At 41.0% G+C, this 14,476-nt stretch overlaps 1 protein-coding gene across 8 annotated transcripts in view; it reads right to left on the reverse strand.

Annotated features, from left to right (window-relative positions):
• The window catches only part of PARN (poly(A)-specific ribonuclease), a 172,175-nt gene that overhangs the window by 109,512 nt on the left and 48,187 nt on the right, over positions 1-14,476 (reverse strand). For all 8 annotated transcript variants that reach the window (XR_005226961.2, XM_043523383.1, XM_037910035.2 and 5 more), the window contains one exon: positions 9,960-10,046. Coding sequence is in view for 7 of the 8 variants with exons in the window: in XM_043523383.1 (XP_043379318.1) it covers positions 9,960-10,046 (87 nt within the window). In the remaining variant the exon portion in view is untranslated. The remainder of the gene's footprint in view (positions 1-9,959; positions 10,047-14,476) is intronic.

Below are 14,476 nucleotides of genomic sequence, written 5' to 3' on the forward strand. Positions count from 1 at the left end.
AGTAGGAGTTAATGTGAATTTGTTTTTGTTTATCTGTAGGCCAAAACCCTGGAAGCAGTTGATCGTCATCTGCGTGGCTTAGATGGCCTCCTGGAGAGTCTGCACCTTGAGCAGGCAATCGTCCAGGTAAGGAAAAATTATGACTCCTTTTTTCTGTAGGTGCACCGTTGCCACCATGAGAATCTTAGAAAGTGCTGTTGAGAGGCCAAAGGGCAGTGGGAATAAACACCCTTTCCCCTGTGCTTATCAGGCACCATCTCCACTGCTCCTAGTTGCTGGTGTATGGATGCCTAAGGATCTGAGCTTCGCTCTGGAATCCTTCATGGTGTGCAGCACCTTTTGGTTTTTGCTTTAAATAACTTCCCGCCATCGAAGGGGATAACCTCTACGGCGTTTTGTATCTATCTCATGTGGGAAAAAAGAAGAGGTAAACCATGAAGCTCGACAGATCACTACAGCCATCGCGGTGGACCTGGCAGCTGTGTCCGCAGCATCGAGGGCAGTCTGCAGTGCCATGAGGGAAATAATCTACCCTTCAGCAACTACTGCTTTGAATTGTCACCTCTTGTCCTCTGGGATGTCATTAATAAAATCCACGAGTTTCCCATAATTTCTGTGATCATATTTGGCCAATAGGGCTGCGTAGTTTACTACTCGAAATTGTAGCGTGGATGATGCATAAACTTTGCGGCCGAGGAGGTCCATTCTTTTGCTGTCCTTGTCAGAGGGAGCGGACCGGAAGTGCTGATGTTTGTTCTTTTGGTTGGTTGCTTCTACTACCAATGAATTTGGTGCTGCGTGCGTGAAAAGGAATTCTGAACCCCTGGAGGGGACATAGTATTTCCGGTCTCCCCTTTTGCAGGTAGGGGGTATGGTGGCTGGGGTTTGCCAGATATTCTTGGCAGGGTCCATAATGGCTCCAATTAATAGGCAGGCGATCTTGGAGGAGGTCCAAGGTTGTAAAAGGTCAGTCAGCTCATGCTGAGTCTCTGACACCTCCTCAAGAGTGATCTTGAGCTCATTAGCCACTCTTTTGAAGAGGTCCTGAAAATGAGTAAAATCATCAGCTGTTGTTGTGGGTGGGGACATAATAGCCTCATCCAGTGAGGAGGACGAATTATTATTATTTGGAGAGGTTTCAGGTGCCTCCTCATCTGCGTGCACCATTGCAGGGTTGCTCCTATGCATCCATCACAGAAGCGTGCATGGGTACAGGAGGAGATCTAGTGTCGCCTCTGCATGGGCTGTGTCAGCTACTGTGGTGCCTGCTGTAGGACCCCACGGGTTCCAGTAATGCCTTTGTCCGTGGAAGGGCCTGGGCGGTCCCATCCATGAATGTCCATACCAGAATGCTAAGTCCCTGGAACAGGAAGACTTCAGTCTTCTTGGTTCCATGCTAGCAGGAGAGCGAAGGGGGGAGGAATGGTGTGGTAAAAAAACTCCCTCCACTTTTTCGTCCTCATCACAAGAAAAGTGAGATGGAATAGGGGATAGCTGTTGGTGCCGTGTCGACAGTTCTGGTGAGAGATCAGTACCAAGTAACGAGGAATCTGGAGTTGGCTAGACTAGCAAATTGCTGGAATGAATAAATTGTGCTACCGAGGTAGAAGGAACCGGAATATACTGTGCTGCATGTGGTGGCACGGGCGTAGGGTTGGCCAGTGCCAATTGGTGCGGAGCTGTATGTGGAGTCATAGGTGGTTATGGTGTCTGAGCCGGGACAGCAACCGTACTTGTATGCAGCACAGACAGGCTCAGCTGAGTTGGCACCGAGTCCTTTGAGGTGCTGTGCAGTGCCGTATTAGAAGAGGCAGGCAACTTTAAGCCAGAAGCCTCTGCACCGCAGCAGTGGATACTGGCAGCAGTTGGGGTACAGATGGTGCCCAGAGCATCATATGGGCTGAGCTGCGGTTGGCATTGACAAGACAGACCTGGTAGGAGACCCCATTTGGATGCCGGCTGGTCTCTGTGACATGATGAAGCTGGCCTTTTTTTTGTTGTTTTCTTGTCCTTAGTGGACTTAGGCAGGCTCTGTCTTGAGTAGGACTCCTGACCTCCATTAGAAGCCTCAGAGGTCTCTATCTTTTCGTGCCCTAGCCTTCAGTTTACTGCAGTGGGCACATTTTTGGGGGACATGGGACTTCCCCAAACAGCGAACACATTGCGAATGGCCATCAGAGATAGGAATGGCCTCGCTGAACATAGTGCATCTCTTAAAACCTGGCGAGCCAGGCATAGTATAAACTGTCTAACTGGCAGAAAAAACTGGAAAGGGTTTTTTTTATTTGTTTAAGAGAAAAGAAGGGGGAAATAAAACTTATCTGACTAAAAAATACAAGGTAAACTGTATAAATAACTATCTACATAAAGCAAAAAAATAATTGAGCAAGACTGCTGAGCTCCATCTCAGGCCGGGGATGGTGGAGAAGGAATTGAGGAGCCTGGGCGACACGCGTGCTATTGAGACACAGTTGGCACGTGAGGTAGGCATCGCGCATGCGCAGCCCATACAAGTACTGCTGTAAAAATCTCTGAGTGAAGGTGCAGAAGCACGCCAACATCTGGAGTGGAGCCTCCCAAGGACATCTCTCTCTCTCTCTAAGAATTTAGGCCATACTTACAGGATGAGAGACTCTATGCTGGGAAGCAGACACTTTGAAAGAGATTTGGAGATTGGGGTGGACAATCACCCGAACAAGTTCCCAGTCTGACATTGTGGCCAAAAGAACTAATATGATCCTGGGATGCATAAACAGGGGAATCTCAAGTAGGAGTAGAGAGGTTATTTTACCTCTCTGCACTTGACACTGGTGAGACCATTGCTGGAATACTGCATCCAGTTCTGGTGATCACAATTCAAGAAGGATGTTGATAAGTTGGAGAGGGTTCAGAAAAGAGTCACAAGAATGATAAAGGATTAGGAACATGCCTTACAGCGATAGACTCAAGAAGCTCAATCCAGTTAGCTTAACAAAGACAAGGTTAAGGGGTGACTTGATTACAGTCTTGAAATACGTACATTGGGAACAGAAATTTGATAATGGGCTCTTCAGTCTAGCAGAGAGGCATAACACAATTTAATCTCTGGAAACGGAAGCTAGACAAATTCAGAATGAATACAAGCTTTAAATTTCACAGTGAGAGGAATTCACCACTGGAACAATTTACCAAGGTCATGGTGGATTCTCCATCACTGAATTATTAAATCAAGACTGGCTGTTGTTCTAAAAGATAACCTCTAGGAATTTTGGATGTCAGACCAGATAATTACAATGGTTCCTTCTGGCCTTGAAATCTGTTAATCTTTTTTTCAAACTAGAAAATCTAAATCTGCTTCCTCTACTACTTTAAGCTTTGCAGAGACTGGCTGCTCCTTAAAGAGTTTCAAGTGTTTCCATCAGAAACCTTGTATTGGAGCTCTTCAAAACAATAGATTTTATTTTAAAAAAATCAGAGCCTTGGGGTTTTTTTTCAAAAATAATCGACTGTTTAGTTGTTAGTAGTGGGATGAGATTTATTACTTCTATGACTACTATTGCCTTTCTTTGGGGGCTTTTGGCAAGTCACAACCTCACTGTCCCTCAGTTTCTACCATCTGTAAAGCAGATGTACATCACCCTAGGATGCTGAAATGCTTAGATGATAGGATCTAAACTGAAATACTTCGCATTAAGGTAGTCCAAGTATCAAGTGTTCTACTGTGTCAGTGGGATTTTACGTTACAGTTTTATAGCACCAACTACACCTATGAACAATACTATTCTATTTAAATTGAAAGTTTATTGCATTGTTCATAGATATGAAAGTATGACCCCTACAGGCTATGACCGATGGCTGCAATACATGCCATCAGTAAGGCCTGGTCTAACATAAGCCTTACTTCAACTTAACCCTGTCAGCATCTACACTACAATGTTGTTTCTGCCAACATAAGTCGCCCACTCCACCTCTGCGAGAGGCATAGCACTTAGGTTGAAGCAATGTAAGCGGCAGGGCTCCGGCTGTCAGCCCCGGGTGGCGGGGCTCCAGCTGTCAGGCCTCCACAATGTCCTATGCTAAAAAGTTAAATCGGTGCAAGTGCTCCTGCTGAGGATGTGCACCACCAACAGAAGGAGCTAGTGTGGACACGCTAAACCAATTTCATTACTGCAGTGACTGTATTAAGTCGACTTAATATTATAGTGTAGACTTGCCCTAGATGTTAAAGGGAGATATGTGAATTAGGGAGAATAATTCTAGATCAGGGTTTTGGTGGTTTCTAAGCTGATGCTTTTTCTAGTGAGAATAAAGTTCGCAACCAAAATCCTATGCTTGAGTCTCTGAGAAACTAGAAAGTAAAATCCTGGTAAGCTATATACTGTTCAGCAACCTGGAGTACCAGCTTCTAGAAATTTTTACAGCTTTTACAGTATTCCAATTCAGGCAGTCAGGAATACAAAGGCCCAGCCAGTGGTATGCTGGCAGAGCCTTATGGTACAACTCAGGTGAAATAAAGGGAACACAGCCAGCCTCCTGGCTTGTGTTCTATATACACACACACCCTGAGGCCCAGAACTTAGAGAAATAGAGGTGAACGTCTCAACTCCACATGAAAAGCAGTGTATAATTTCACCACTACAAACCTTGGGGTAGCATGAAATCTTTTCGGTATATGATCACATTCCTATCCTCTAACGAACATTGCCATTGCATGAGCAAGACCAAGGACCACCCAAACTTACACAGCATGAACTACCTCTTAACCATATCTTCTGGACCACCTAACCTCCCCACTGTTGATTGAACATCCTTGTAGCTATTATAACAATTGCTTATCTGGGGCAAACAGCATATTTTTAGCTGTGTTTAAACGCAGTTTAAGGAGTCAGCACCATGTGAACACTCAGCTATCTGTGGATGAGATGAGAGAAAGGAAAGTTTTAGTAGAACCCAAGGTCAAGGGGAATACATAGCTATAAGCTTAAGTCTGCCAACAAACACCATTCCTGGGCCCTGATTTTAACTAATGCATAGTGCTTTAAGAAGCGTCAATATGATATAATAAATTAACACTGATCAAATATGTTGTAGGTGTTTCACAGCAAATACCCAGTCTAGCAGCCTTGACTTTCAATTTCCTTTTAATCAATTTATATAATGCTGAGTCTCAAGTTGGTCAGCTACTCATTTACAACTTATGGTATAGTTGCAGTAAGTTTAATGGCTATGCTGCTTCAATAGATAGAATTCATAAAGCCTGCTTTTAAAGAAAACTCTTGATTAGGAGATCAAGAAGTGTGCAGTTTATCCTTTACCAAAGTATTTTGATTTGGACTCTATTACAAAAAACGCAAACATTCCCTAGTTAAAAATGTTTCAAAACTATTACAAAGACTGATGCCGAAGAACAAGAGTCATCAGAAACATTTTTCAGGAAGGATATTTTTCAAGCATTTCATTCTTAAAAAAGCAATATCAAGGCAAAAAAAAAACTGGATTATACAAATATTTCAGGAAGACAAGACGGATCATCCAAGATCTAACTTTGTATGATATATGTAACAATTTTATATACTTTCAGTAGAGTGCTATAAGCAAATAAATGTATCTGAACACTCATGCAAAAGGAAATAATTTTGCCGAAAAGAAATCAAGCATGTTTTGTAGGCAAAGAAATTAATATTTAACAAACAGAAATTATATTTGAAGAAATGTAGCAGTAAAAAAGTGTTTAAAATTTGTTCATAAGACCAAGAATTTTATTTTTAAGCTTCACCTTACTTTTAGCACTTTATACATGACTAGAGCACAACCCACATTAACCACAGACTGGATATTACTTCCAGAAATTGCAATAGCAACAGCATGCTTGTTATGCTCCATGAACACTAAACTTCTAACACAGCTCTGCTGCAAACACCAGGTACAAAGAGACCTGTTACTGTGCACTAGGCTCTAAGGACACATACCACCACCAGAACAGTTTAGTAACATAGATCCCTGAAACTGTAGGAGGGGAGCTGCAAAGAAATTCTTGAAACAGTGACACTAAGAATTAAAAATTAGCAGTTTAGGTGCAGTTGATCATGACTTGATTGCATTTGTTATTTGTGAACAGGATGAAGTTCAGCAAAATATAGTTGGTGCTTTCAACAGGCCAATTTCATAAATCTGAAAACAACTGAGTCAAATTAGATGGGAGAATACATTTCAAAATGAAAAATGTGAATAACTGGAAACTATTTAAGAACATTTTATTAGATGCCCAAAAAGCCACGATCAAGAAAAAAGCACCTGGCTTAGAGGGGAACTGAAAGCAGCTATAAAAGGAGAAGCTGATCGCAAAGGATATAAAGCTAGCAATTGTAGAAAATTTATATGGAAAGCAAAAGGACACACAGAAATCTACAGAAATCTACATCCAGCAGAGTTACAGGACAATAAGGAGTTATTAAAGTATGTTAGGAACAAACTGAATCCGAACAATGGCATTCATCCATTACTAGATGGAAATGGGAGAAAAGACTGAAGTATTAAAAAACTATTTCTGTGTTGTATTTGGAAAAAAGCCAGATGTATTCATATGTGATGAGGCTGTATTTTCCATTCCAATAGTAACTTAGGTGGTTATTAAATGAACGTGTCTCACTTTAGTAGCTGTTAAGTCAGCAGGTTTGGATACCTTGCATCCAAGAGTTTTAGAAGCTAGCCAAGGAGCTCTCTGGAGCATTAATGCTAATTTTCAGTAAGTCTTCAAACACTGTGGAAGTTTCACAGGACTGACAAAGTAAATGTCGTGACAATATTTTTAAAAAGGTTAATGGGATGACCCGGGCAATAATAGGTCTATCAGCATGACACAGACCTTTGCCAGACTAACAGAAAGGATAATAAAGAACTAATAGTTAATAATAGAATTTAAAAAGGAGGCTAATATAATTAATACCAATCATCAGAGGTTTATGGAAAATAGATTGTGTAACTTGATATGTTTTTGATTAGATTAGAAGTTTGATTGATAAGGGTAATAGTATTGATCCAACATAGACTTCTGTAAGGCATTTGACTTGGTACTGCATGATATTTTGGTTAAAAACTAGAATGACTCAAAACAAACATCAGCACAAACTAAACTGATTAAAAACTGGCTACCAGGTCTCAAAATTTTAAACGGGGAATCATCATTAATTGGGTGGGTTTCCAACAGTGTCCTAAAGGCCTGGTTCTTGGCCTTATGCTATTTTACATTTTTTCCCCAGTGATCTAGAATTAAAAGCCATGCCTCCTAAAATTGTCAGATGACAAAGACGGGTGAGTGATAAATAACAGAGGGCAGGTCACTCACACAGAGCAATCTGGATCACTTGGTCAACTGGGCATAAGCAAACAATGTGCATTTCAATACAGCCAAATGTAAGGTCATACATCTAGGAATAAAGAATGTAAGCCATCCTTAAAGGATGAGGGACTATCTTGGGAAACAGCGACTTTGAAATGGACTCGAGAGTCATGGCAGATAGTCAGCTAAAAATGAGTTCCCACTGCAACGCTGTGGCCAAAAGGGCTAATGTGATCCACTGATGTACAAACAAGGGAATACTGAGTAGGAATATATTATTGCTGCATTTGGCACTGGTGCTAGCACTGCTGGAATACTGTGTCCAGATATGGTGTCCACAATTCAAGAAAGATGTTGAAAAATGGGTAAGGGTTCAGAGAAGAGCCACAGTAATGATTAACGGATTGGAAAAACATGTTTTATCAAAAAAACTCAAGGGGCTCAATCTATTTAGCTTATCAAAGAGAAGGTTAAAGAGTAACTTGATCACAGTCTCTAAATACCTACATAGGGAACAGAAATTTGACAATGAAAGGATCTTCCATCTAGCAGACAAGGCATAACAAGATCCAGTGGCTGCAGGTTGACAATGGGCAGGTTTATATTGGAAATAAGGTACTTTTTTTTTTTTTCTTCTTTTTTTTAAATCAGTCGGGGGCAATTAGCTACTGGAATTTACCAAGGGTTGTGCAGGATTCTCCATCTCTGGAAACCTAGATCAAGATAGGATGTTTTTCTAAAACCTATGTTCTAATTCAGAGGTGGGCAAACTACAGCCTGTGGGCCACATCCGGCCCACGGGACCCTCCTGCCCCGCCCCTGAGCCCCCGGCCCTTCCCCTGCTCTTCCCCCTCCCCCACAGCCTCAGTTCACTGCGCCACCGACGCAATGCTCTGGGCAGCAGGGCTGCAAGATCTTGCTGGGCAGCACAGGTGCAGAGCTGCGGCCTGACCCAGTGCTCTGTGCTGCACGGTGGGGTGGCTGGCTCCAGCCGGACAGCACAGCTGCCTGTCCTGCTGCTCTGGGTGGCATGGCTGTAGCTCTGCCAGCCACTGGTGCTCCAGGCAGCGGGGTAAGGGGGCAGGAAACAGGGGGCTGAATGGGGGCAGGGGTTCCAGAGGCGGTCAGGAAGAAGGGGTGGTTGGATGGGGCAGGGGGTCGGGGGAGGGAAATCAGGAATGAGAGGAGGGCTTGGATGGGGTGACAGGGGGCAGTCAGGGGCGACTGTCAGGGGGCAAGAAGAGGGGGGGTTGGATGGGGGCGGGGGTTGGGCCATGCCTGGCTGTTTGGGGAGGCAGAGCCTCCCCTAACTGGCCCTCCATACAATTTTGGAAACCCGATGTGGCCCTCAGGCCAAAAAGTTTGCCCACCCCTGTTCTAATTCAAACAGGAGTTAATTTAGGGGAGCCTTATGGCCTGTGTTACACAGGTAGTCAGATTTGATTATCACAAATGTTCCTTCTGCTTTATAATCTAACAACTAACATGAAACTCAAAATGAAGCTTTAGATAATGAAGGTTGTGCTATATAGACCTTACATAGTGAATAAACAGTTGGTATGAAGGTTGTTCCCATTCTCCCTAGTGTTCCCCGTATCCCAAAACATCCAGACTATCTGATGTAGGATATGCAGCTCTTTGTCTTTTCAAAACACATGCAGCCAGGAACCCATAGACAAAAACACCAGGATTAAAGTATGAGCTCCACTGCACAGAACCCTGCTGAGCAGTTGCTAATAGCCCTCTGATTAATGTCTACTAGCTTGACTGAATTTCTACCTCACCAGACTTGGCCATCCCTTACCATGACTTTTACCTTCACTCCTTTCCCATCTCACTACATCTTTCCCTCTTTGCTCAAAACAACTCTATTTTTACTCTTACCATTCTCACATCAGAATAGCTCTCCCTGCCTCCAGCAGAAATTTTGACTTCTGATTTGCAATTTCCTTTCATCCAAATCCTGCACTTCTGCTGACTTCAGCTTTAATGTTGAGGATTTCAACAACTCTACTCTCATTACCTTTTTCAATCCTTGGCTAGATCAATTTAGTTAATCATTGCCTTGGCCATTCTTAATCTTGTCTTCACTAGGCAATGCTCCTCCTCAAATATCACTCATTTACTGTATTCAGATTACTACTTTTTCCTTATTTAGTACTGTACACTTTCCCCATCTCAGTCTCATTCCTTCCATAACCTTCAATACACTGATAGCAAAGACTTCTTTGCTCCTCTTAGCCACCTCCTTCCCTCCTTAAGTGCACCGTACCTCCATATCCTCCTCCCCTTCACTGACACTATGATCACCATCATCCTCTCCTCCATCCTCCCCTTACTCCTTTTCCCTCCACTAATTCCCCAAACCCTGGGTCAACTTTCACATCTGTTTCTCCCCGTCTCCACCAGTGCTGCAGAGTACATCTTACAAAACCTAAGGACCATGAGGGTGACATAGCTAGATGTCCAACACCCAGACAACAAATATGCTATAGGCTAATCATGATTTAGCGTTGTCTACTCTAGCAGCTGAACAGTCTACAACCATGGTTAAAGGATACAGACACATCTGTTCAAGCCCACCATTATCCAAAGCAGGACAGTTTCCAAGGCCAGACAGGGACCCAGCTGCTTTACTTACCAAAGGCACTGAAAAGCTGGTAAAGATCACTAGTCTTCCACTCTTTGGGAAATGTAACATGAAGAACATGGTCTCGTTTTGGCTGCACTGCAAGATAAGAATGCATTTAATAATGCTGTCAGGTATTCATATAGGTTTGAATTGTTCAGTGAATCAGAAAAAACTAAAACGTATACTCTAACACAACTACTCATTATAGAAAACTGGTTCACGATTTTCAGAACTTCATGCAGTTAACTGACAGAAGTGAGTACAATTACTGTCATTATGCATGAAAATTACTACTTAAATCAATCTGCCCCATTTGTATATGCATTTGAAGCAACTGTGCATGAAACAGTAACTGCTCACAAATTACGTACGTGCTTTTTTTGCCCAGCATTGCTCATATGTAATTATGAAAATCCAGTCTCTTACATCTCTTTTGCATCAAGTTCAAGGAAACTAAACATACAGTAAAACAGTTCTTAATTAGGTTTTCACACAGTACCAAATACATATTAGAATATAAAACAATCCTCCTCCTCCTCATGTGATTTAAGTTAAAATTGGGAAACAAATGACCTGCTTCTTTATACTACTGATAAAAGGAGAGGTACACAAGTAGGATGGAAAAGTTAACTGTATGCCAGGAACCCTAGGCATGTAGTGAAAATTATTTGGTTTTCAGTAAAAGACAGAAAGGGAAAATGCAGAATTTGGCTGAACATACAGCACAGCACTCCCCCCATAAACTTATTGAATTTGTGCATGATTGTAATGAAAGCAACTTTGTTTCATTCTTGGAATACTCACATTCTGTAATTTCCTCATCCCATTAAAAGAGAAAAGAATGGGATACCAATATTTTAAGGTGCAGCTAATTTATACTATTTGTCACTTTTATTCATCAAAACATCCAGAATTTATCCTCTGTGGCTTATGTCCTTGATGTAAGAATTACTGGACATTGCCTCATTCTGTTTTATTTTGTTCATCCTTCGCTACCCAACGTCAATTTGTCTACTCGTGCCCTCAAAAGAGATCAGGGAATTTGTCTGGAATGCCGACTACTGGGACAACCTCAAGTGGCAAATATAATCCACTGGTGCCAACATTCTCCCTGATGACAGCTGCTTTCTTCCAAATCCATATAATCCTAGGATTTAATCTAAAGTAATATTTTGGATTGGTTAATTCTAATTCATTGCTCCAAGTTGTTCAGGAGAACACACATCTTTAAACCAGGAATGTGAAGTTGAGTGCAATTCCCACCACTGCAAAATTGTACTAAGGAAACACCTTAGCATTTCTAGTATACTCTCCATGAGTGTCTTACTAAAAAGTCCTATTAAGAATTCCTTACAAACCTGGGATTTTTTTTTTTTAAGAGAAGAATGAGTACCTTAATTTAAAAATTCAACTTTGTTTTGGTCTGTACAGTACAGAAACCTATTTTGCAGTGTACAGGCAGTTTCATATTTTAAGCTTTTGCTCTGTCAACTTTCAGAACTGCTGGTTATACAAGTGTATTTTTAATCTTAAAAAGAAATTTTGAATTTCAGCACTATTTTATATTAAATAGATTGCTTGCTAGTTTTTGATCATTTTGGCTCCCCTGTACATTGAATCCTGTACAATGTAAGCCTGACAACTTTACTTGACTTCAGATTAGAGTTTAGAAATTGAAATGCCTTCTATTTTAGGTAACGTTTTTTAGTTTGTATAGCTCTGAATAATAGTTTTCATATTTAAAAAGATGGCCTCACAATTTTTATGCAAAACACTTTCTACAAGGACAAGTAACGCTTAGTTCACTGGTTTCATAGTGTCCTCTGTTGGGCCCTAACTGCTCCCTCCACCTACTATTTCTAGCTAGTATAACTATAAGGTATTAAAAAATTTTAGTGCATCTCAGCCCTCCACCACATGAAGTGACAGCTCTGTCTAATGCTGGTGAGTACACCGATCTTGACAATGTAACATTCCTGTAGTAGTTCAGTGCTAACGGAAGTTACAGATCCATATACAAGCAAGTCTTAATCTGGAGTGAAAGGAGCAGACCTATGCACAAAGTATCAATATAAGGGCGTTAGTGATAAGTACAGGTTGTGAAATGTGAATGTTGAGGTATATCAGAAAAATACGTGCATTTAACTAGTTAACATCAAACAACTTCTCTCCTCCATGATAAAACAATTATATACTGATTTAAGATGAGTGGGATTTACAGGCTATACTAGATAGTGACAATAGAAACCCCTCCATATGTTATATTGCCTGTACGTTGGTTATTTCTTTGTCTATGATTTTGTAATTTAGATTGCTATTAAAACCCACAGTTAGCACCATTAAACTGATCATTTTAATCTGAATTTAAATTTAGTAGCATACATACCAGGATAGATCAAGGGCTTGAGTCTTTTCTCATTTGCACTTGTTTAATTATATTGGGTGAAATCACAGACTTGTTAGAGTCCATGGAAAAATTCACAGATTTCACCCACTGATCTCAGTGGAGTTATAACTGATTTACGCCGGTTAAAGTGGATAATTAGGCTGTTACTTTGAACCCCAAAAATGAACAGTGTGTGTAGTGCTTTGTGTCACAAGTAGTGTCAGCAATTTCAATTTGTGGCATGCTCATCTTAGCCTAAGATTTGTATGAAAACAGGAACTTTGTTTTAAAGACACCTACCCTGCTGCTCTCCCTCAATTCAATCAGTTCTGAATAGAAAAATCCATCATTTCTACGGAAACCACTGAGAGGATGATAGCTTCAGGTAGGACATAAAAGGAGTAATTCAGCCTCTCAGAATAAGATTTTAATATTTATAGAAATGTATTTCATAATAAAGAAAATGCACTCAGATAAAGTTTGTTAAAAAACATTTAATTTAAGCCCTCCATTATGCGTTAGTAGCTTGGAAACCAATCAATAGATCAAAGATCACCAGACAAAAAGGGAATTTGAATTAAATACACTTATGCTAAAGCTGCAGGGGAAGTCAGATATAATGAAAAAAATATTACCCTGATAAGTGTAACTCTACTATAAGGAAAAGCCAAAATTGTACACTAAGAAATTTTACTGCTGAAAATAGCCACACCTAAAGTACAGTACAAACTAGAGCTAAGGCACAAAAATTCAAATTTCATAAACTAATTTAAGGAAGATCTATTTCTTGTTGTGAAATAGAGTTGATGGTGAATATTTCAAAGGGTTTTATTTAATCTTTGCAACTCAATTAGTCTCGCATTAGAACTCTAAATTTCCCAGTTCAAGATAAAGGTTTGAATAGCATCTGTTTCCAAATTAGATAGAATAAACTGTTTATGGTCCTTAATAAATGAACCTTACCACATTTTCTTTTTATTCTTAAATTTTACCCCCTACATTGTAACCACCTTCTGATGAACACCAATGCCTAGCCAGGATAGGAATGTTTCAGTCATTTCACCAACAACCGTTGTTTTATATAGTCTTCTTATTACAAAGGTAATCAAGTATAACTGCTGTGAAAGCCTCTTCATATTCATCATTTCTTGAAATTGAGGATACGTTACTGAATTCCTCTACACTACAACTTTTACAGCATTAGGCTAGCTGAAATATACTATTATAGGTGTTTGCTCTATAATTTGCCATAAAGGTAACATCTGTCACAGTTGCAGAACTAGCTGCATCTCCGGACTCTAAGTGAATCCCCTTCAGATATGAGGCCTTGTACCTTTATCTCTGTTGAGTGGAATCATAGGATTCTTCCACTCCTACGATAGGTCCTGGGCCACATCATCCCATGGATCAACTGAGCTTACCCAGCAGGCCCAAGTGGTTTAGGCACCCACAAGTGTTCCCTGCGGGAGCCTGAGACCGGTGGATAATGCAGGAGACCAGACAGCTTTCGCGAACCAAAGTATTGTTAAATCTTTTTACTAGGAATAAAGCATGTCTACCCACCCTACAGTTACCCTGCCATGGAAGTTTAAAGCCCAACTTCTTCAGATCCTCCAGCAGTCACTTTGTTTCCCCTGAACAGCTCCCTAACAACTGCCTCCCCCTCTCTAGAAGGAATTTTTTATCATTTAGGGTATATTTACACAGCAGCTGGCTGATTCCCAGCACAAGTGGACATACACATACTAGCTCTACTCGAGCTAGAGTACTAAAAATAACATTGTGGCCGTGGCAGTCTAGCTAGTCACCCAAGTACAATCCTACCTGATGTCCTGGGTAAATATTTGGGTGGCTAGCCCGAGCCATTACTTGTGGCACCACAGCCACGCTGCTCTTTTTAATGTGCAAGCTTGAGCAGAGCTAGAATGTGTATATCTACTCACTTTGGGAATCAGAACACCCAGCTGCTGTGTAAACACACCCTTAGGGTCCTTTTGATCTTTTTAGCTGTCAGACTTAGTTTTGTAATTTTGCTGGCACCTGGCAACAGCAACTTCACAGCTTAGTAGCTCAAGCACTGTCTCTTAATGATCCTAAAAATGTTTACATTGAGGTTACTTATTTCCCAAATGCCTACTAT

This window comes from Chelonia mydas, chromosome 10, assembly GCF_015237465.2.
Source record: "Chelonia mydas isolate rCheMyd1 chromosome 10, rCheMyd1.pri.v2, whole genome shotgun sequence".
Taxonomy (NCBI): domain Eukaryota; kingdom Metazoa; phylum Chordata; order Testudines; family Cheloniidae; genus Chelonia; species Chelonia mydas.